This window comes from Cupressus sempervirens, chromosome 11 (genome assembly GCF_028749045.1).
Source record: "Cupressus sempervirens isolate cs-2001-9-10 chromosome 11, ASM2874904v1, whole genome shotgun sequence".
NCBI classification, from domain to species: Eukaryota; Viridiplantae; Streptophyta; class Pinopsida; order Cupressales; family Cupressaceae; genus Cupressus; species Cupressus sempervirens.
In genome coordinates this window covers 494,196,699-494,220,454 of record NC_143128.1, presented here as the reverse complement: position 1 = coordinate 494,220,454, position 23,756 = coordinate 494,196,699, and the positions used below count along the sequence as shown (strand labels likewise).

General features: G+C 33.5%; 1 protein-coding gene and 2 long non-coding RNA genes across 6 annotated transcripts in view; 2 read left to right on the top strand and 1 right to left on the bottom strand.

Annotated features, from left to right (window-relative positions):
• Positions 1-21,513, bottom strand: part of LOC149530527 (uncharacterized) — a 27,880-nt gene extending 6,367 nt beyond the window's left edge. The window contains exon 1 of the long non-coding RNA XR_016358639.1: positions 21,404-21,513. This is a non-coding gene — a long non-coding RNA (uncharacterized LOC149530527). The remainder of the gene's footprint in view (positions 1-21,403) is intronic.
• Positions 14,875-16,981, top strand: LOC149530528 (uncharacterized). The gene is made up of 2 exons (XR_016358655.1): positions 14,875-15,140; positions 16,097-16,981. It is a non-coding gene; the product is annotated as an uncharacterized LOC149530528 (long non-coding RNA).
• On the top strand, positions 20,561-23,756 carry LOC149530526 (glucan endo-1,3-beta-glucosidase 11-like). 4 transcript variants are annotated; one of them, XM_089809539.1, is made up of 4 exons: positions 20,561-20,715; positions 21,424-22,457; positions 22,615-22,887; positions 23,276-23,756. In XM_089809539.1, the coding sequence occupies exons 1-3, from the start codon at positions 20,667-20,669 to the stop codon at positions 22,666-22,668; spliced, it is 1,137 nt and encodes a 378-aa protein (XP_089665665.1). In that variant the 5' UTR covers positions 20,561-20,666; the 3' UTR covers positions 22,669-22,887; positions 23,276-23,756. The 4 variants fall into 4 exon arrangements, with proteins under 4 accessions (XP_089665665.1, XP_089665664.1, XP_089665663.1 ...); XM_089809538.1 differs by having other exon boundaries at positions 23,273-23,756; XM_089809537.1 differs by having other exon boundaries at positions 22,573-22,887.

Here is a 23,756-nt window from a genome sequence, read left to right as displayed (position 1 = left end):
TTACTTTGATTACCTCCCCAGTCAACTTGAGTTGTTTTCCAATCTGAAAACAAGTATAAAAGGAGGCTTTGGGGGCTTCATTTTCATATCTCATTCTCAATTTATCTCATCTTTACAAGAAACTATTCAAGGCATTCTTCTTCAAGAAAGAATCTTCAAGCATTCAAGTCTAAAAATCTCCTTATTGCATCAAGCTTCTTCCTTCAAGGTGGTAGTGCAGTTTGGCTCTAAGGAGAAGATCCATCATTCCAATCCATTCAAGTTCTTCCATTATTCATCCATGACATGTCACATACATTTCCTTACATGACTTTTTGGCTTCTTTGATTTCCTTATTGTTTCTTTGAGTCAAGGCTATTACACATTCTTGATCACATATCAAAGTCAATTACATCTATGGAGGTAATTGTATCTTTCACTTGATAATATTTAGATCTACTACATGCAAACATTTCTTTTACATTTATATTTCTTAATTAATGTTAATTCCTTAACCTAGAGATTGACTAAGGGAAAAACTCAACAAACCCCAATCTCAAACCTTTCTTTTTTGTGTTGATTTACAGGTTGGGAGCAAAAAGGATTACAAGTCTAGAACCTACTATTTGCAAGCTTTCTAGAGTTGTCAGTTGCAAATCAGTGGACTATGTCAACCTAGTCAGAATACGTGTTCACAACTTGACCTAGTCCTTTAGTCTCATATTCTAGGGATATTTCAAGGTTTTGTTCCTTTCATCGTTTTATTCCAAGATCCACAGATGAATATTAAGATATATGCGAGTTTTGGAGTAAAAATACATCTTCCTCTACACATTTCAAGGTGAGTCATTTATATTTTATTTCCTTTCATATGTTTACCCTAGATTTTAGATCTTTATTGGAATACTTGTGTTCACATAACATCTAGATGTACATTATTTAATAAATTAGTTCAATTCCACATACAAATTATCCTATTAAAGGCCAAAGAAAGTACATATGCTTGTATTGCATTGGGTAAGTGCACCAAGTTGTGGTGCCAAAAGGGGGGTATAAGTGGCCACTTTTTTTCTTAAATCAACAATTTCTAAACTTCGACAAGAATTTGAAGATAGTTACACTCAAAATTTTAAATGTGACAAAAACAATAGTAGTCCTTTCAATCTAGTTTCTAAACTACTAATTTTATTTTTTTCAAAATGGTTTAGTTCTAGGTTATCAAAAAAGGGGGCCACAAAAAGTGGTACTATTTTTTTAAAAATATATAACATAGTGCAAATTTGCGGCCACCTTAAAATTTAAACTTTTTTTTGAAATTCTTTAATCACTCTTGTCAAAAGTTACCTAACATTGTGTAGTTTATCCCATATTTTTTGGATAATTTTATAATGTGTTTTTTTTATGAATTTTGTAATTGGACAATCCCAAAAATGTGAAATATATATGTGCTCCCCTAGAAGTGATTGAAAACTTGTTTTTTGAAAGTCTGTAGAATGGTAAAATACACACAATCAATCGAATTTTGCATAACAAAATTCTGATCTCTTTGCCAACCTACTCAAATTGAAATAAATCAAATTACGAATCTATAAAATCTACCAAACAAGGGTTTCAATTCTTCCGTTCATTTACAGATGCCTTTGAAAATGAAGAACAATAAAACACAAACAAAGGTTTTAACCCAATTGAAATCTGAAAACAATTCGATCAATCACGAAGTAGACAGATATTTCAAAGAACGAATATACTGTGTCAAACCCACAAGGTCCTACTTGGATTTGATGTTAAACAATCGAATGCACAGAATCTGAAAGTAATTCCCTTTTTCCTTTGAACCCTCTTCTCGAAAAATGGCTCCTCCCAATCTCGATATCAAGAATTGAACTTTAATTTCTTGATAAAGATTTTTTCTCCAATTTAGGGCTTCGATTGTACAATCATGCGAAACTCCTTTTTCCTTTATTATTTTTATTATTTTAATTTTCTTGCACAATCTTTTGCAATTTAATTAAAATAATTTTTATTAAATCAATTCCTTTCTCTCTTTCATTAAATCCTGAGACGTTTTAAATAATATATTTATTAATTCAACTAATAATATTATTTAGAGTTTATTATTAAAATGAAACTCCTAAATAATAATTATTAAATTAAATAAATATAAATACACCAAAATTTAGACTTAATTAAATTTTCTAAATTTAATTCTTTTATTTAATTAATTTCTCAATTAATTAAATATTGAATTTCTTTTATAAATTTTTCATTAAATTATCTTGTAATTTGATTTAATTATAACTAAAAATCACAATAGACTCACAAGATGAACTATGAAAACCCATCATAAAATACTAAATACTAAATCAAACTCCAGGGTCATAATCACAAATTCACATCACTTGACAAATTCAGATGAGCATACAACTTAGATACTTGTCCTACTTTCTACGACAATTGGCTTAGGTTAGGATTTGGACTCAAAAATTATCTCCCCACTTTTACCATTGAGATACTGCGATAGGGCACGTTCATCCTACCAATTTAGATAAGTCGATGTTCGGTACTTGCAATCTGCATAAAATCCATGCATGTACATACACATTTAATCTAAACTAAATAAGCAATGGCAGGGAGTGGTGCATCGTGTAGATCACCACTAGCACATGACTACGACATATAGGTACATCATACACATGCAAGGATGGGGTAAGTAACCATAAAAACTACATACAAATCATTCATCTAACTAACATTATGAAATAACTAAAAGTCAGTAAATGAACATACATATATCATCATCAAAATAATCATGAATACATGAAATAACTAATACTAAAGTAACTCATCACATAGATCACCTGAGTATGAAATAACATCTAACCAAATCATGTAACCAAGTACTGATAATCATAAAATATAGTTAGAAAACTCACCTAAAAGAATTTAGCAATACAATAGAAAAGTAAACTAGGGGTAGGCATTACATCCATCCCACTAGACTTAGGCTTACCCCTGGAATCCTACAAGAAAGATAAAACTAAAGCACTCACTCTGTGGGTCCCATTGAACCCTTTCCCCCTGTAGGAGGATAAGACTCCACTGAAAACACCCAAGAAAGAACGACAAAATTGCTCACAAAGTCAACAAAGGCATACCACCTTAAAGCACAATCATAAGAAAACATGTCTGAAATCCAACTCAAGTGTTATGCCTTTTTCTATGTTTCAAGTATTCAAGTTTGAAGTTTCCAAGTATTCAAGTTGTAAAAGATACATAACATTGTTTAAGTTTCATTTCTGTTCAACTAGTGGCGTTCAATATACCCAGAGCTCCCAATGTCAAAACTTGGGCTCTGATACCAAATGTAACACCTCGCCAAGGAACCCAAAAGAATTTAACCTAAAGTTTCACTAAGTTTGTCAAACATTTTTTTTGAAAGATAATAAACATCAAGATATAATATACAGCGGAAGCAATAACTCACATACATACAACCATCATTAACATATTACATCTCTAAAGGGTCCCATGATGTGGAATCACATTTAAGTTTTATTAATACTAAACCCGATATATAACAAATCTATCATCAAAAAATAAATACAAGTACAAATCTATCTAAATAATATACAATTATCTAAGATGCCACTTGGCAAGAATTAGAATGCATAATCATCCGCTATACAACTCGCGAGGTATGAAAAGCTCAAAGAATATGCATCATAAATAAAATACATCATCTCATAAGATCTCTAATAAAAAAATATAGTACAACATAATATAACCATCCAATAGAAATACAAGATCAGATAGAAATGAACAATTGAACAAGAACAACCAACAATGACATCTAGTTGTTGGATCTAAATTGTATAAGAAAAATGCACTACCACCCAACCTCATGGAACCTAAATGGCCCACTCCCATCGTGCTGAGCAAATGAACTCAAGTCCCATACAGATATCAAACCACAAGTTATAACCAATATCTAGGTCAAGGAAATCCTGATAGCAAACTAACTCAAAGGGTACCAAGACACAAGTATCATCTAAACCCAGCTGCAATAATGACACGTAGGAAATCTACTATGTAAGTGGGCAAGTGTCATTGCATGAGTCAATTTTAAGGTTACCCTGGCAGCCTCTCTGGACTCTAGCTCCCTAGTGTCTCTATGTGGCACCAGTATCCTTTTGTATAGACAAGGCGTACTAACAAAGCAAGGTCACAACCAAGCATCCTCTCTACTCCAATCTTAGCCTGTAATAACACTCAAGGCATGGATGAGGAAAACACCGACTCTTATTAATTCATTTTAAACCTATTTAATGAAATGTTATCACTTATTAAAACAACTTACAATGGATTACCCAAGAAACCACTCTAGGCTCATGCCTCCATTGCAAGCCACTTTCCAACATACACATAAATTACCTACCCTAGGCTCATAAAAAGAACAAATCATAGAATCACAATTTTCACCTCAATTCTTTATAAGTGACTAGGAGGCACCTATAGATAAAACACATAAATCACCTCAGTCCTTTACAAGTGACTAGAAAGTAGCTAAAGATCAAATCATAGAATTCACCTCAGTCCTATGCAAGCAACTTTAAAGCACCACAAGATAAATTACAATAATCACCTCAGCCCTAAACAAGCAACTAGAAAGCACTAGAAGATAATCGATCGAAAGCTCAAAGGTTATAGCAAGAAAGCCACAAATATCACCTCAGTTCTAGACAAGCAACTAGAAAGCACAAACAAGCATTGATCATAACTCATCATAGAAACACATGAGACATCACCATTGTCAAATATACAAGATTGTATACAAAACATCCTCATAGAAAAAACACAACCCCAAAGCCTTTTGTAAAACATCATGATTCAGTTGAAGTACTAAGTCAACTTGAACCCAACATCAGTAAACCACACATCACATAAAGTACATACAGAAGTAATTTTCTCAATTCAATAGGTTTTGAAAACACAAAGGTTCAATTTTTTATTATAGGTTTCCAAGTTTTCATTTTCATTTTCAAGACACACGATTCGATAAGGTTTTCGATTACAACTAGGGTTTACATTTTCATTCCTCAATTACTGATCACAACAGATAAAGTTTTCTTTTAAATTCTCAAAGGAAATAAAAATCAATTTTTTATAAATTGAATCCAACTTTTAGAAATAACACCCCAAAACTCAAATATAAAGTTCTCTTGAAATAAACAAATTGAAAACATATATATTCGAATATTTACAATTATAACACCTTATGATTTAATACTACTATTAAAATTTATTTAATATTATTAAATTATTAATACTAATAATTATTAAATTACTAATAAAATAATATATATAATATATTATTTATTAACAATAATTACTATTAAATTAACTAATATAATAATATTAATAAAATAATAATAATAATTAAAAAAATTTATCACAATTAATATTTAATAATATATATATTAAACCAAATATACTAAAACAAAATTAATTTTAAAAAAACTCACCTACCAATGCATTTAAAGCCCAAAGGCTAGTAAAGGAGTCGAGGCAGCCCTACTATCGCCGCAACAAATCTGCATCTGCAACAGGCCTGTCGTAGGCGGCCACATTGCCAACAATAATGAAAAGAGGGAGAAGGAAAGGTGGGTGGGGGGTGGTGGCCCCCGCCCACCTAAACAATAATACTTGAAAAAAAAAAAAAAAAACCTACTATAAAGTGTCGCAAGGAAATACCAAAATAGGACCCCCATAAATAAATTCAATGCCCCTCGCACAATAACCAACACATTATTTACATTATAATTATCACAGAAATTTTCATTACTGTGGTAATTATTTTATAAGTATATATTTTTAAAAATAAAATTCCCCATGATCTGATAAGAAAAATACACACAATCAATCAAATTTTGCATATCAAAATTTTGATCTCTTTGCTAACCTACTCAAATTTAAATAAATCAAATTACAAATTTATAAAATCTACCAAACAAGGGTTTCAATTCTTTCATTTACAAATGCCTTTGAAAACAAATACCAATAAAACACAAACAAGGGTTTCAACCCCATTGAAATCTGAAGACAATTATATCAATCGCGAAGTAGATAGATATTTCAAAGAATGAATCTACTGCATAAAACCCACAAGATCCTACCTAGATATGATGCTACACAATTGAATGCATAGAATCTGCAAGCAATTCCCTTTTTCCTTCGAAACACTCTTCTCAAAAAATGGCTCCTCTCAATCTCGATATCGAGAAATGAACTCTAATTTCCTAATAAAGAGTTTTTCCTCAATTTAGGGTTTTGATTGTGCAATCACACGAAACCCCTTTTTTCCTTTATTATTTTAATTATTTTAATTTTCATGCACAAACTTTTGCAATTTAATGAAAATAATCTCTATTAAATCAATTCCTTTCTCTTTCATTAAATCCTGAGATGTTTTTAAAAATATAGTTATTAATTCAACTAATAATATTATTTAGAGTTAGGTAAGAGCCTACAACACAACGATAAATTGTGAGCCTCTTATCTAAGAGGTCTTGGGTTCGAATCTACTCGAGCGCTTAAAAAATAATAATAACTTAATCATAACACATAATAATTAATCATGGCTTCGACCTCTTATATATATAATTTAGAGTTTATTATTAAAATGAAACTCCTAAATAATAATTATTAAATTAAGAAAATATAAATACACCAAAATTTAGTCTTAATTAATATTTTAAATTTAATTCTTTTATTTAATTAATTTCTCAATTAATTAAATATTGAATTTCCTTTATAAAATTTTCATTAAATTATCTTGTAATTTGATTTAATTATAACTGAAAATCACAATAGACTCATAAGATGAACTATGGAAATCCATCATAAAGTACAAAATACTATATCAAACTTCAAGGTCAAAATCACAAATTCACGTCACTTGATGAATTCGGATGGGTAAACAACTCAGATACTTGTCCTACTTTCTACGACAATTAGCTTAGGTTAGGATTTGGCCTCAAGAATAATCTCCCCACTTTTACCATTGAGATACTACCATAAGGCACACTCATCCTAGCAATTTAGGGAAGTTGATGCTCGGTACCTACAATCTGCATAAAATCCACGCATGTACATTTACACATATAATCTAAACTAAATAGGCAATGGTGGGGAGTGGTACATCATGCATATCCCAACTAGCAGGTGACTACGACTTCCTCCCTCAATCACATTAGAAACATCATACATAAAGTGAAACATATAGGTACACCATACACATACAAGTATGGAGTGAGTAACCATAAAAACTGCACATAAATCATTCATCTAACTAATATTATGAAATAACTAAAAGTCACTAATAAACATACATATGTCATCATCGAAATAATCATGAATACATGAAATAACTAGTGCCAAAGTAACTCATCACAGAAATCAACTGAGTATGAAATATCATCTAATCTAATCCAGTAACCAAGTACCGATAATCATTAAACATAATAAAAAAACTAGCCTAAAAGAATTTGGCAATACAATAGAAAATTCAAGTAGGGGTAGACATTACATAGACCATGAGCTAGATGGATTAAAACATAAGTAGAACATATATTATTTTGTAATAAATATGTATGCAAGTAGAGGAGCAAAATAAATTAATTTAAATTTATCAAAACAACGTAGCTTTTTATTATTTGATATTAAAATTACTTAATTTAGTGTTTAATCAAGAATTTTTAAATAAAACTTTAAATCCTATTTATCTTTAGGTACATAATATGTAGAGGGGAGTTTGAAATTTAATTATTCATTTATTGCTCGATTAAATTAATGAGGTAGACTTCAAATAGATGACAAACTCAAATTAGAAACACTTGATAAATATATTCTTATCATTAGTTACATGAAACCAAAAACTTTTTATTCATTTAAAATTTGGCGAAGAAAATGGAAATGGTAAAATTTCAATGAAGAGTGGTCATGAACCAAAATGTTTAGATAACAAATGCAAGAGAGGAGTTACAAGAAGAGTTGGGAGTTGGGGGGGGGGGGTTTGCAATTTGATCTAGTTGTAGACACATATGGAGTTCTAAGTTCTTGATTCTGATTAGTTTTCTCTTGTTGAGTTCATGATATTGAACTTAGATAGTAGATACATATTAAATATATATTTTTTATTTGGTATAAATTCTTAAAGTAATTGAATATGAGTAGAGTTTTTTCTGAAATTATTGTTGATTAGGAATTTCCCTTCTAATCTATATTTGGGTCACTTCGATTTCTTAATTTTTATTTTACTTTATTAAAATGCATTGGAGACAATGAGAGTTGGTAGTTGAATAAGAATTGAGAAAGATTTTGGGTAACAACTACCAATTAGTATCGAGTTGTTTATATAAGTATGCTATGTTGATCGTACTATATCTTCCACATTGGAGGTTTTATTTTAATTTAGTTATTTTGTTCGCCAAAACTATCATAGTGTCACTTCTTGCAAATTGGATTTTAAAGGTGTTGTTTTTCCTTAGAGTTGATATCGCATTTATTGGCTCTTTTCTAAAAGTCATAGCCAACAATTTGTTGTTGATCCAAACACTCTTCTTGGGGTGGATGAGATTTTCCTAGATTTGGGCATTTTTGTTTAACAATGCCAAAATGCTCATTTAATTTGTTTTAGCCAACTCGAACCTTGTTGTTGGAAATGTCTCACTGAACTAGGAATTTCTCTATTCTATTGGCCTAGATATCCCTGTGATCTTTTCTTATTGCGCCCCTAATTGAATTCTAGATTGCTTGTTGTTACTTTATGATGGCCTTAGTTTTATTTTACATTACTTTTGATTGCATGATAGACTATGTCTTTTTGGAACCATTTGATATGAATTTAGTTAACAAAATGACACTGAGATTAGTACTCTTTGGGTACTAAATGTAGTTGAATTAAATGTTTGGACACATTTTATTTCGTCTTATCATATCATTTTCTTAATAATACTAAATAATTGGACTTGAATTCTAGTTTTGTTTATGTTCTTTTCTTTTCCTCCTCTTCTGTCTTTCCACCCAATTCTTGGAATGATGTTTAGTTTAGAAAAGTTGCACATAACTAATGTTATTATTTTTACCTTCTCTTCACCTATGTTGTTATTGTCTCCATATTGGCCATTTGATCTATAGCCATAGACTATAGTAGGGAAGGTTTATGCCATTATCTATTATTCCTACATGGTATGTGAAGTTAAATGTGTGCATGTCTTGAATTTGTTTGGATAAAGGTAAAATAAATAGGTAAGGGATATTATTAAAACTAATATAGGTAGAGAAACATCATTGTGTAAATTATATGAACACTCTTATAGAGTCACAACACTATGCAAATTTTATGAACAACATTGTGTAAATTTAATGAGCACTATTAAGAAAATCTCTCTCTCTCTCTCTCTCTCTCTCTCTCTCTCTCTCTCTCTCTCTTATTTTATTTTAGGTAGTAGTGGTTGGGGATAAACTTATTTATCGTTATGCATATTCGTCTTGTCCATTTGTAATGATTCAACATATCTAGTTTGGATTGAATAGATTAAACTTTTTACCCCATCAGTTTTGTGAGACCCCTTATTATATGTAATTATCAATATGAATGCTCTGTTAAAACTACTATAGGAGATTGAAATGGATAAGATGTAATGTTTTATGTTGTGAATGCCCTAATGAGATTGAGATCAGTTATTACATCCATGTTTTAAATACTCATTGATTCGAGAACTTTTGCATTATTTCAACTGTTCAAACATTGAAATTTCACTAACGATGATATAAGGCATTTTCACCTAATGATAAGGGCGTCGATTTCGATATCCTGATGATTAAGTTTTATGCTTCAGATAGTTCAATATTCTTTAATTAAGTGTTGTTATGATTAGGTTTATGCATGCCTAAAGATGATTATTCAGGTACTTTAATCTGAATTAATGAATAAGTTATGTTATATTGATTATGTGATTTGGATGATCAATTGTGAGTAGAAATGAATTAAATAGTTGATTTTATGAAAGATTCATGTTTTGATTTACGTAACTATACATATAAGTTTTGAATAAATGTATATGATTTTCTTGAGCTACTGATGTGTGCAACGAGTGTGCAGGATATTTTAGTTGGGAGATCTAATGGAGAAACGAAACTGAACCCTATGTATCAATTGTGAAAATCGAGGTTAAATCTGATGAAAGATGCAAACCCCATTGTTCGTATTCTATTTGTGTCATGGTTTGAGTGAATGTAGCATTCTATAATCAGTAAATGTTATTGTTTCATAACAGTGCTTTTATAGTGTCACTTGACACTTGTGAATTGTTTATGCATTTCAAAATGTTAGTTAGGATTCACCGAGTAACCTAAAGATCTAAGTCAGACTAAGTTAGTGACCTTTTTCTTGCTAATCAATTATAATTGAGATTAATTACTCCAAATCTGGTTTAATGTTTATTTTGCATTTCAAGGTTGTTAGTAAGTCCATATATTCCTAGCTTTTGACAGGTCTCAAATTAATCTTAAAAGCCTAAAACCATTAAATCTAAGTACCTAAGGGGTATGGGTAAGGGTTCAGGACATTTTCCACCCCCTTAGCCCCTTTTGTTGACTTTTATGGTCACTCAAATAGTCCATTTTTGCTTTAGTGCGAAAATTGATTACTTCCTTCTTGAGTTGGTAACCTTGACTCTACCTTGAGGTTTACCTAATGTCTAGTTGAGTTAGGATCTTGCATAGGGGATTTTTGGTGAAGTTTTTGGTTGTTACCCAATCTCTAGTTTTAGAGATAAATTTGGAAGATGGAAGGAAGGAAAAGCTCATCTCAAACTTGTACATGTTGCCATAACCTTTTTTGTGGAGGTAAGAGTTCTTCATCTCCCTTGTTCATGTTGTTTCATACTTGGTTCGTGCTTATGTTATGGTGGTTTTCATTTGAATGCTTGTATGTATGTTGGGTATGCTTGGGAGGGTTTGAATCATGTTTTCTTGAATGGTTTTCCTTCATGTTTTGCTTGATTTTTGAAGAAATTTTGTGGGTTGTTTTGGCATTACTCACCCTTGGATAGGAAAGAAGTGGCCATGTACGGGGGAAGGGCCTTAGTTGGACCTCAATAGTGTAGAGTCTCCTCTCATGATGAGAGGAGGGAAAGAGGGTAGGGTGTTATGGGCCCCTACTTTTCATCACATACCATGTATTGAAATTGTAAAATTTGAAGAAGTGAAGGAATGAAAATCCTTGTATTATTGGCCCTGAAAGGGCATTTGTGAAGAACGAAAGTTCTTGAGATTTTAGCCTCGAAAGGGCTATGTTATGGTAATGTGGTTGACATCTCCTATTGGGAAAATCCACCTTCTCCCTAGTCTGGTTCAAAGTTGAACCTATTGTGCAAAATCGAGATGTGAATGCATGTTTGGTTTGTTCTTTATGTTATGCTTGATTTGTTCTCGGGTCAGTTTCATTTTCTCCATGATTGTGTGATGTATTGAAGAGATTGAGAAGGATCCTTGTTAAGGACCAAGAAGAGAATCCAAATTGTATTGTAACATTATGTAAAAAAATGTATTTTAAACTCTTGATGTATTGGCAAGGATGTCGAGTTTTCTTACTGGTTCTTTCCCGATAGAGCCTTGAACCAGGTTGATTAATAGAAGAGAAAAGATTGAGAAACTTTCTTGCATTGTATCTTATGTTATTTCAGTTATTGCATATGTGTGTTGATGAGTAGATAGAATGATGATGATATTAAGTTTTGCAATTTAAGTTTAAATTATGTTAAGAAAATTCGCATTTTATTTGTGCTTAAATTTCATAATTTTATATGTGTATGAGGAAGTCAAGTAATTCTATTTGAATACTTACGTATTACTTTTAATCATATTATCACTTTAAAGGGTAAAATAAAAAATTTTGTCAGTGTGTTAATGCCCTATATATTTTGGGCATGACAAGTTTAATCTAATATATTTTATCTTTTACTCTGCCAAAGATTTATTTCACATATGTTTCATTTATATGCTTTGTAGTTATTCTTTCATTCTTTCTACCACTTCCTGTTTAGAATTCCTAGTTGATCTTAGTTAGATTCACAATTTCACCATATTCTTTTGATCCATTAATGTTGGGTTACTAGGCTTCTTGGGCAGAGTCGGTGCCCTCTTCATTTTAAGATGAGCCTTGAGGGAGCTAAGCACTCTCTAGTTGGGCGGTAAAAGTGCCTAGACCACACTCTCATCTTAGGATTTTTGGATGGACGACTAACAATCTAATGGCTTAGAAAACAGGAGTATGCTGATGGACAACATATAGTCCAATGAGATGTTATGAGATATCATTCCATTTTGACCTATAGGTCATGTATTGATGTACTCTTGTGCTCATGTGTTATGTAGATGATCAACATGTTGTTCGACATTATTTTTGTGATTAAAAAATGAAACTTGACTCTTATTGTATGTAGTTATCAATGATTCGATCGACATTATAAATCTATATATTGAACTTGTGTATTGTTTCTTAGGGTGAATCATGAATTATTATAATTCAAATTGAAAATAAAATCTTCGTTTCACTGGTCTTGGCAATTGACTGAGTTGTGTGTTTGTCTTTGTGATATTTAGCTATTTTGTTGACTTGGCATTTTATGGGAAAAGTGGTATTTACATGACTAGAAGATACATTATTTATTGCTTGCACCATCTCCGTCCAAAAAGGTGATCTCACTAAGTTGAATGGAAGACCAATTGCATAGAGGCAACATCCATTTTTTTCATCAACAATATCTTTTCACTCATTTTGAAATGCCCCATCTAATGGGCCTCTCTTGTTGGTGATGATTTGTTCTTCTAATTCTTCATCCTCCCCAGAAGGAATATGCAAGAAGAGATGTCTACATGCTAGTTGAGTGAGAGGTGTTGTTTTATATTTATGGGCATAACCACCTCGTTTCCCTTTTGCAACTAATTTGTCAACATTTTCTTATTCTTTAATGAATGTTGTTATCTTTGCAACTCTCAACCCCTTCTTATTTGGCCCTAGGCCTCACACATGTATTAATCCCTTTACCCCCAAGCCCCAAAAATTGAAGTTTGACTTGAAAATAAGAGCTTCTATATTGTGTGTTGAAAAAAATAGATTTTCAAATTAACCCCCCACCACCAAGACATTGAGAAACTCTTGTAGTGTGTCTTCGTAAAGGAGATCCTTTATCAATTTTAATTTGTTTGAGACACCTTCCCACCTACTGAGCTTTGACTACTCATTGTTGCAATCTATAACAAAAATGAAAAATAACATACTTCAAAAGTTCTACAAGAACTTGAGATGTTTTTAAAACTTCTCAAAAAATTGAAAGGATCTATCAAATCACTAAAGAATATGGTTGAGTAACATCGAGTTTAAATACTCAAAAGTTCTTTTTGGAAGGTATCTGTCACTCCACAATCAATCTCCTTCTAATGTACAATCACCTCACTTCAAACTTGTAACATGGAGAGAAAAAAATGTGAAATGAAATGTGTTTGGAGGCTCCATTATTAAGGTCATTTAGTGTGTGGAGAAAATAATAATAATAGAAATCCATTTTAAGTGAGTTTAGGCCCCCTTTAAGTTAGTTTGGGTTGTGGGTCCCTGGCAACACACGTAGATATGCAAGCGTTCCTCCCCAAGTTGTGTTGGAATCTCACTGGTCTACACACAATTCACACAAGATTCATGCTTGAACCTATGGATCCATCTAAATCATGTTGACTATGCAAACCAATTCATAAGTCTAGACCCAATTTGCACCCAAACCTAGTTTGAAGGTCTAAAGTGTGAACTCAATAACTTATATTTGAATATTTCAGAATAATTCTATATAATATTAAAAATAAAGATTTAAAATATATATATATATATATATAGTAAACAAAATTAAAGCTTTTATTATTTTATAATAAATTATTATAATTAGGGGGAAACACTCAATAGCTAGCTAAGCTAACTTTGTGCACCTAAAACTCTTCCATGTACCTCTATAGGTGAATGAAGTGGTTAAAGCTAAGGTTTCAACTTTTGGGTATTCACACATCTCTCTATAGGGATAGTGGATGCAAAGTGGTCTAAAGCGTCATTTTAAAACGTTCACTCAGTACCTAATATGTTACGCACCAATAGATGTTCACTCAAATATGAGTGTTTGTAGCTGAATCTCTTGTTAGTCTTTATAAAATGTTTCAATAGTAGTGCACAAGTGAACCAATCCCTAACCAAAACAATAGACTAATATTACATACAATAGACTAATAGTACATGTACACTCGCTTTTGACTATATAATTGAGAAATGTCTATGAGAAAAGCAAAGCTCACCCACTATCAATAATGGTGCCTTTTGCCTATGAACAACTACATCAAAATGACACAAAAACTTCAAATCGTAATAGCACATGAAAGGAAAAAATTGGATACAGAAATCTTGAAAAAGAATATACCTAGAAATATAACTACTATTCCCTACACTTTGTACTATTGCTTGTTGAGATTGTACTTCCAGGTCTCAAACTGGATGTGACAGTCAACTGCTCAGCACGTGTAGTTCCTAACTTTCTACGACGTTCTTCCTTTACACCTCATCCCCCATCATTTAACGTTCTTCCTTTACACCTCATCCCCCATCATTTAACCTGCTCCTAAGTTATATTTAGCTGTGATTAACCCATCGCATGGTATCTTTGAAGTGAAAGACAGGTACAAAATTTAAAGGGGAGAATAAAAGATTAAAGCAATTTAAAATTATTTTATTATTATAGAGAATATAAAGTTAATATCTTCCTCCATTCTATTTTTCCTAATCAGATTAAGTTAATAATTTGTTCGATCTTCTCGTCGTTTCTCTTTTTTCCTTAAATTCATATCCCCTCCTCGATTGGTGTGGGCGGCTATACCATTTGAAGAAATCATATTTCCTACGAAGGGAAGCCATTACAGTTGCACAATCTTCAAGAATTAAAAAGGATTGTTTTTGTATACGCCGGGCGAAAAACTTCACTTGTGATTTCGGAGGATCAAATCTTTGAGACGCCATACACCAATTAACGGAAATTCTGAACACATCAACAAAAATCGCGGGTGATGTCAGTGATGAAAATCCTATTTAGTTCCATCACAGTTTATGCACAATTTTCAATGCCTAAATAATTGTTTGTTTCTTCAATTGCCGAAATTTTTTTTCGTCTGAAATGATGTATGGGGGAGATTTTGTTTTTCTAATCTTTATATTATTATGAGGATCATATCATATCTGAGAGACATCGGGCATTGTGTAGAAAAAGTCTAGCGTTGAGAACAGTGAAGAAACCCTAATTCATCGGGAGAGACGTCATCTAGAAATTCTGTACGAATCAATCAAATTTTAGGTTAGGTAGACGATTAAATAGGAAAATCTTTTGATGGGACATCGGTTATGATCTTGACGTCCAAATGATTCGCAAGTTTTGTTTCTTAATGATTCAAATTTAGTACTACTAGCTGCTCAAAGCTAATTTCTTACATCTGATTTTTAAATTGTAATTGTCTATTTGTTCAGTACCTTTTTAGATGACATTTAATTCTTAAATTGTAATTGTCTATTTGTTCAGTATCTTTTTAGATGAGTAAAGATTTTAAAACTACTATTTTAGCTTCTAGTATTGACTCTCTTGTAAAGATGTTGGACTCTTGAAGTGCCATTTAAAAATGTTTGTTCCCAACCAACTATGTTAATGCACTAATAGTCACTCACTTAGAAAACACTAACTGTACTTATGGTTAAGTGTTCTAATAGTCTTTATTATATATCCCAATAATGATGCACAAATTGGTTCATCAACAGCCAAAAAAAGACTAAAAAACCAGAAAATAGTGGCAAAGGGAACAGACCAATAGTCTGGATGTCCAATGACGGATACTATTGAAAGGGGAACAAAGCAGTTCTAGACAAACGTTTTGGAATGACACTTTTCGACAACTTCGCACTTCTATATGCACAAAATTGAGATATTTTTTTTCCAGGACTCTTGTCAAAGCCCTAATTGGAAGTTCTCTTGCCCAGGAAATATTCGAAAATTTACCATGCGCGAGATCGTTTCAACTATAGGCCCAGTATACGAAAAGCAGATTCCCCAACAGTTTTATGGGAGGGAGGGCGTACATAGCTTCCAACCTCTCTGGAATGCATCTGCACCGTACATTGGAACTGCTTCAAAAGGGCAAAACTCTAATCCGTTTCCACCATCCCGCATTCTGGATGCATCTTAACCAGACAGACATTAAAGTCTGCTTTTGCCGGACAGAATACGTGTCAAGGAGGGGACAAAGCACGTATCAAAGAAAGGACGAAGCACGTGATAATATGCTCTTTCAGAAAAGGCTGTGTAGTCCACGTTAATGAGACGTCTTTCCAGATCCTTCAAGCATGAAATTGTGCAGGACTGGGCAGATTCAATCCGAACGGTTCGGGGCAAAATCCAAAACAAGCGATAGAAGCATTTGCATCCTACTTTTCCAATGATGTCAGAAAGCGAGCCGAGATATCTGTATAAATGAAAGTGGCCACCGACTGGAAATTGGGAGTTAATGGGCTGCCTCATATATAGCCTGCAAACCAGGCTCGAAAATGTACAGGAAGGCCATCATTCTTCTTTCGGCAGGACAATTAGCTGGCAACAGCTGTGCCTCTGCAGACCTTAGCAGTTAACGGCATTTCCCTAGTGGTGGAGTTGACGTGAAAAAGTTGGACGTCGAAAGTTAGGAAAGTGACTATTGGTGGCGTCACATTTGATGACCGGAGGATTGTATTTTACTTTATAATCGCCCTATGATTGTAGGACAATGCAGGCTCTGCAAACTGTAAATTCTCTTCCGATTTACAAGGATAAAACATCCCATCGAAAAGAAGCTTGGGTTAAAGCGTTCTGATCAAAAACTATTTGAGGAACTATTTATGTTGACTAGAGTTAACAAATTATGACGTATATTATTTTTAGTCACTGTTTCATTATGATAGATCAAGTGCTGTAATTTAAAATTTGATGATAAAGTAAGTATAAATTTGATTCATAAATGCTAGTATTTAAGTTTACAAGTAGGAGATAATTTTTACAGCAAGTCAAATTGTGATATTGGTGTAATTGTGTGATTTTGAGTCAAACTCATTGTCCCACATTTCATGAGTAGTGATTCACCATGAATCCATCTATCATGAGAATAAATGGAACACTTAGCACTCATTGGACCTAGGTGATGCTCACAAGGGTGAAGCCCTAGGACTTCCAGATAGGTCACCCATCCCAGTACTACTCCATCTCGAGTGCCCTTAACTACTGAGTTTCCTCCCTGGTTAAACCCAAAGCTTCAAACCCATTTGCAAAACCTTAACCAAGTGTTGTGCCTTATGAACCATTCATTAGAAAATCCCTTAAACTCATCAATTGATAAGTAGGAGATAATTTCCATAGCAAGTCAAATTAGTCAAATTGTGATAGTGCTATCAGGGTTTAATTGTGTGATTTTGAGTCAAACTCATTCTCCTACTTATCAATTGATGAGGTTAAGAGGTTTTCTAATGAATGATTCATAAGGCACAACCCTTGGAGAAAGTTTTGCAAATGGGGTTGCAAGCTTTGTGTTTAACTATGGAGGAAACTCCATATTGAAGTTTTTAAAAATCATCTCTCTTTTTTTTAATAGAATCCTTATTAGTATTTGTTGTAGCTATATACTATTGCAATCAAGTTTTGTTAACCACTTATTAATAAAACTTGATTTCGACCAATCATCACTTTGTATTTTTGTTCTTCATAATTATTTTTTTTAAATCAAATTTTGTTAAATAGTTATTAATAAAACTTGATTTCAACCAATCATCACTTTGTATTTTTATTCTTGATAAAAAATTTAAAAAACAATTATTGTAAAGACGTTAAATTTTTAAGTATGAATATGATCAAAATTATTTTTATGCATAGTGCTTGGCTAATCAGTTTAGGATCTTATACTTAGTAAAATTTAAAAACTTAATAATTGTGAATGATTTTTTATTATTTACTTTTTCAATATAATATTTTTCATTAATTTGCATTAGTTTTTAACTCTATTTGTAGCTTATAAATATGAATAATATATATAAGTATATATGTTATAATATAAAAATTTAATATTAACAAATCAAATTTTTAAAAAGGTACAAATCATTTTAGGAGGAGAAAGATTTTAAAATTTGTAGACTATTTTCTCTCCTCTCGTCTTGCTCTCTTATTTTTGATCTAAAATTGTATAATTTGATAAAAAGAAGTATTGACATCATCTTTCATACTTTTAAATATTTGAATTTGAATTTTTAATAATAAAAAATACCTAAGTTGAGAAAGCTAATAGGTTTAGAAAATTTTATCTAAACATAAAGAAAATAATATTATAGAAATAAAATAAAAAATTATTATTATAGATTCGACAAATCAATGTTTATATAATCTATTTAAACATAATAATATTTATGTATTTTACTTTTAAATAGAGGCAATTTGATTGACTATAATTTATTATAAGAAATTGACATGTTACTTGTGGATATCCATTCCATCAAGTTGTTCATAATATAATTTCAACCTCATCCCATTTGCCTCAAAACATTTAAATATTGATGGATAATGTAATTTTCTGGTCTAAGTAAAAAATTGTAAATGTAAAAGAAATATCATTTTAATAGGAGAGAATTTTTTGAGAAACTTTCAAAGCTGTTAGTTGTGTTTTCTAGACAGATTGTGTTCCTTTTTTTTAGCATCAACCTTTGGGATCATGCTCTGTGATCCATCCATCATGTGATCCATCATTAAGATGATAGAACTAAAGGAGAAAAAAAAGTAGATCAAACTTTCAAAGTTGTTTTTCTCCTCTTACTATTTTTTTCCTAATATTAGATTATAGAGCTTAATCATAGAAACAAACATTTTAACCAAATTTTCTCAAGAACTATACACAACAATATTATAACAATATTATAGGTCAGAAATCATATAATATTCTTTTTTATCTATTGCCTATTCATCCATCAAGATACTACATAGGATCATATTTAACAAAAGAGGCAGATCTTTGTGACTACAAATTTGTCTATGTTAACAACCTTTCAACTGACAGTCAACTATGAGGACACAATCTGATCAATGTTGACCTCGTCTTATTCTTTATACTTCCAAATATTTGAACTTTAATATATATATATATATATATATATAACAAAAAGTTACAAATTTTTAAAAAGGTACAAATCGTTTTAGGAGAAAGATTTTAAAATTTGTAGACGATTTTCTCTCCTCTCATCTTGCTCTCTTATTTTTTATCTAAAATTGTATAATTTGATAAGTAGGAGATGATTTCCACAATGGGGTTGCAAGCTTTGGGTTTAACTGTGGAGGAAACTCCATAGTTAAGCGTGCTCAGGCTGGAGTAGTACTGGGATGGGTGACCTCCCAGGAAGTCCCGGTGCTTCACCCCTGTGAGCATCACCTAGATCCAATGAGTGCTAAGTGTTCCATTTATTCTCATGAGAGATGGATTCATGTTGAATCACTACTCATAAAACATGGGTCATCGAGTTTGACTCAAAATCACACAGTTAAATCTTGATATTCACATCACAATTGTATAATTTGATAAGAAAAAGTAATTATAAAATTTAAAATAAAAAAATCTATGTAAAACAACTGGATAGAACTTATGTATCCAAATATCTGTATTCAAATATCTGAATACTTCAAATATTTAAAACCAAAAAAATAGCTAATAAAACAACTGTACAGAAATTATGTACCCAAAAATATCTGAATACACATTTGACAATATTACAAAATGCAGACGAGAAGACTTGACAGATCGTAAATTGCAGATACAGCCCTCCATCTTCCAGTTTCAAAGCCTAACCCTCGTCTTCAGAGCTCTTCGGAGCAAAATTGTTGAAACAAGAGTTGCGTGACGGGCATGGTAACCGTCACACTCTAACCCCACTCGGATGGTACAGCAATATTTTACGTTTGACAGCCATGTGGGCCAAACAAAAAGTGACGTTCTGGTGAGGAAAGGAAATCTGAAGTTGGTCAGGGTACTCGCTTGCTTAGTCGGCTCGATGGCAACATTCGTCTGCTTGTGCCGGCAGAGGTGAACCATTTGTTGGTAGGTTGGGACAAGAATTTCAACGAGAATAATAAGGCCGAGTGGGAGAAGTGAAAGGTAATTAATGGGGTCACACCAATCCAGTCAGCGAGCGAATAATGCACGTATCTGCGCGTTAGTCGTGGGTCCAAAAGGGCTACACGAAAAGGTTGCCTGAGCTCACATGGTGACAGAAGAGGATTCGACTGTGAAGAGCAGACAAAGACAAGGGAGGCATTGATGGAGAAGAGTAGGAGAAGTCGGAATCAACCTCATCTACATTCGCACGGAAAGAGAAAGGTAAAGCGCCTCACTCTCACCTCGTTATCCGGATCCTTATTATCGGCCCTGCTGCACTCTTCATACTCTACGCGGGCGCACTAAACACTCGCTCTCTTTGGGAACCCGCTTCCCCTGTTCCCGAGGGCGTTTGCCATTTTCATCGGTGGGGCAGAGCTTCAGATCTCAGGAAAATGGCGAATCGCCGACATAGGACCGCCGTCTTGTTCTTCGTACTCTCAGGTATGATTGATTCATTTCAATTTTGTGTTCAAGTTATTACAATGAATTTGGCAGATTGTTCAAAAAATACACGGATTGTTTTAGTAGTTATAACGATGAATTTGATGGATTGATTGGAAAGCAATGGCGTTCTACGAGTAGTGTGTTGAATTTCTGGGTTTTACTGTTTGAACGGTCCCCAGATCATTGATTTATCATCAAGAAAGATGTAGAAGTCAGTCCAAGTCAAGTTTGCTTGAGGATCTGCAATTTTATTTTTTCCTTCTACCACTTTCTCAGTCTGATGATGTATCGGGATTTTTCATAGTGATGAATTTGGTGGATTGATTAGAAAACAATGGTGTTGTGTGAGTGGTGTGTTAGATTTCTGGATTTTATGTTTGAAATGACGGTCAGATGATTCATCATCAAGAAAATTGTATAGGTCAGTCCAAGTCAAGTTTGCTTGATCTGCAATCTTCTTAGTTTTTCCTTCTACCACTTTCTCATTCGGATGATGAATCCGGACTTTCTAATTTTCATATAGAATGAAATGTTAATGAAATTATGGATGAATCTAGAGTATATTATGAATTAAAAAATCCAAATGTTTATGCAAATAGTTTCACTGTGAAATCCGAAACATCGACTCACTGACCATTATTAACTGTAAAAAAATTTATATTTATGGTGGTTTTGAGTGATTTACCTGGATAACCGCCTTTGCAGGGTTAAGCAGCGCGTGGGGTGGGAGCATTGGCATCAACTATGGCCAAATCGCGGACAACCTGCCGGCTCCAGAGCGGGTCGTGGGGCTTCTGAAATCAATCGACATCCAAAAGGCGAAATTATACGACGCAGATCCGCGGGTTTTGAGAGCTTTTGCGAATTCCGAAGTGGAATTTGCAGTGGGTTTGGGAAACGAATACGTGAGCAACATGACAGATCAAGCAAAGGCAGAGGATTGGGTAAAGACAAATGTGCAGGCATACTTACCGGCCACGAAGATCACGAGCATCGCAGTGGGAAACGAAGTTTTTACGGGCAACGACACGGATCTCATGAAGAATCTGGTGCCGGCGATGCAAAATATCCATTCAGCGCTGGTGAGCCTCGGCCTGGACTCCTCCATTAATGTCTCCACAGCGCACTCCAGCGGTATACTTTCCGTCTCTTACCCTCCATCCGCTGGCATTTTCAATCCCCAACTCACCGCTTTGCTCACACCGCTTCTCGAGTTCCTTACGCAGGCTCATTCGCCGTTCCTCATAAACGCCTACCCATTCTTTGCCTACAAGGCCGATCCGAACCAAATCCCGCTGGATTATGTACTGTTTCAACCAAACGACGGCATGATGGACAACAATTTGCGCTATGACAATATGCTTTACGCCCAAATTGATTCGGTTTACGCTGCTCTGGCTCAGTTAGGTTATCATAACCTGGATGTGCAGATTTCCGAGACCGGCTGGCCTTCCAAGGGAGACGAGGACGAAATCGGCGCAACGCCTGAGAACGCCAGGACTTACAACGGGAACCTCCTCCGCCTGGTCTCGCAGAACGGGGGGACTCCCCTGAGACCAAACGCCTCGCTGGATACCTATGTCTTTGCTCTCTTCAACGAGAATCTCAAGACCGGTAAGACCTCGGAAAGAAACTATGGCCTATTTAAGCCGGACGGCACAGCGGCTTATGATCTCGGCCTCCACGGATCGTTGTCCGGTTCTTCTACCTCTGTTTCCTACAGTACTTCGGCTGCCATGGTAACTGTCAGATCCTCTTAATAACTTGCTTTCTCGTCTCACCTTTACTATTTTCTCTTCATTGTTTCTAAATTGAAGAGCTATTTTCTTCGATCTTGTTTTGGGGATTGGAAAGAGGATACATTACCATGTGATTTTCCTCTCCGTCTACCTCCAGGTTGCACTTATGAGCTTCTGCTCTTTCTTTGCTGGGAAGATCTTCTTGTACTGAGGCGCAGAGCCAGAGAAGCAGAGTATTTTTTGACGAGCAAAAAGCTAAAACAATCTTACGGTAGACAATCTTGACGTACTGATCATAGTTTCGTAGGGAATGGAAGTGAAATGAGATGAATCTGGAGAGCTCCAGCGTCATTTTTGCGCACCTTTAGTTTCTGGAACTCTAATTCTTTGCAAATCACCGACGCGCCTTTGATAGCTGCAAAGATTGGAAGTAATCCTTCGAAATCGCTCACTTTATTTAAATCCTGGAAATCTTTCGTTCCATTTTCCATTTCAGCCAGTAAATCGGCGGTATTTCTCAGTTTAAACTTAGATTAATATTCAAATTCAAATGCTATCCAATATATTATCCTTGCAATGTAAAATTTTCCCCCATATTTGAGAAAGATTTGCTCTATCCAGGTGCATCTTAATCGCTTTCATTTACTGTTTCGCTTCATCTAGATTCTCTTATATTCTACAGTTCTTCGGTCTAATTCTTATGCCCTGCATAATTTTGACAAGTTTCTCAGTATTCGACATGATTTCTGTGTAATTTTCTTGAAGAATCTCGTGAGTTGAACTTCTGACAGAATTTGTTTATCCCTTCTTTGCAGCAGGTTAAGGTCCACTGTACAGTACCGAATAAAAAAGTTGCTGAAGGTCGCGCAAAAGTAATCTTGTGCTTCTCCATGGCGGGATCCCGTAATAATACAGTGACAAGTAATCTACGTAGCTAGCTAGCTCACAAATCTAGGCTGTGTGCTTCAATATTTTCTTACAGAATATAAACCCTAAAAAATAATTTTTTATTTGTATTTGTAGTGTGGTTTCTTAACGAGTAACTGTAAATTTGTATTAAATGTTCGGAGAGGAACGTTATGCTAACGGAAAGGATGCAAACAACGTTTAGTTGTCAACACTTGTTTCTTTCGTTTGGGAAAAATATCTTGGTTTCCCATTATTAATAGTCTGTAAAATTGTCTTAGAAGGTGTGAATTGCTGGTTCATACTTGGCTAGGGGCTAATAATAACAGATTATTATTATTATTATAGTATGATGGAGATTTAATTCAAATGATAAGTTTGAGATTTGGATAA

Bases quoted from the DNA above. Each gene is read 5' to 3' on its own strand.
- LOC149530526 (XM_089809537.1), top strand. From the start codon at position 20,667: ATGGCGAATCGCCGACATAGGACCGCCGTCTTGTTCTTCGTACTCTCA. The intron at 20,716-21,423 runs GTATGATTGATT...CCGCCTTTGCAG, and splicing joins CTTGTTCTTCGTACTCTCAG to GGTTAAGCAGCGCGTGGGGT. The intron at 22,458-22,572 runs GTAACTGTCAGA...GGGATTGGAAAG, and splicing joins ACAGTACTTCGGCTGCCATG to AGGATACATTACCATGTGAT.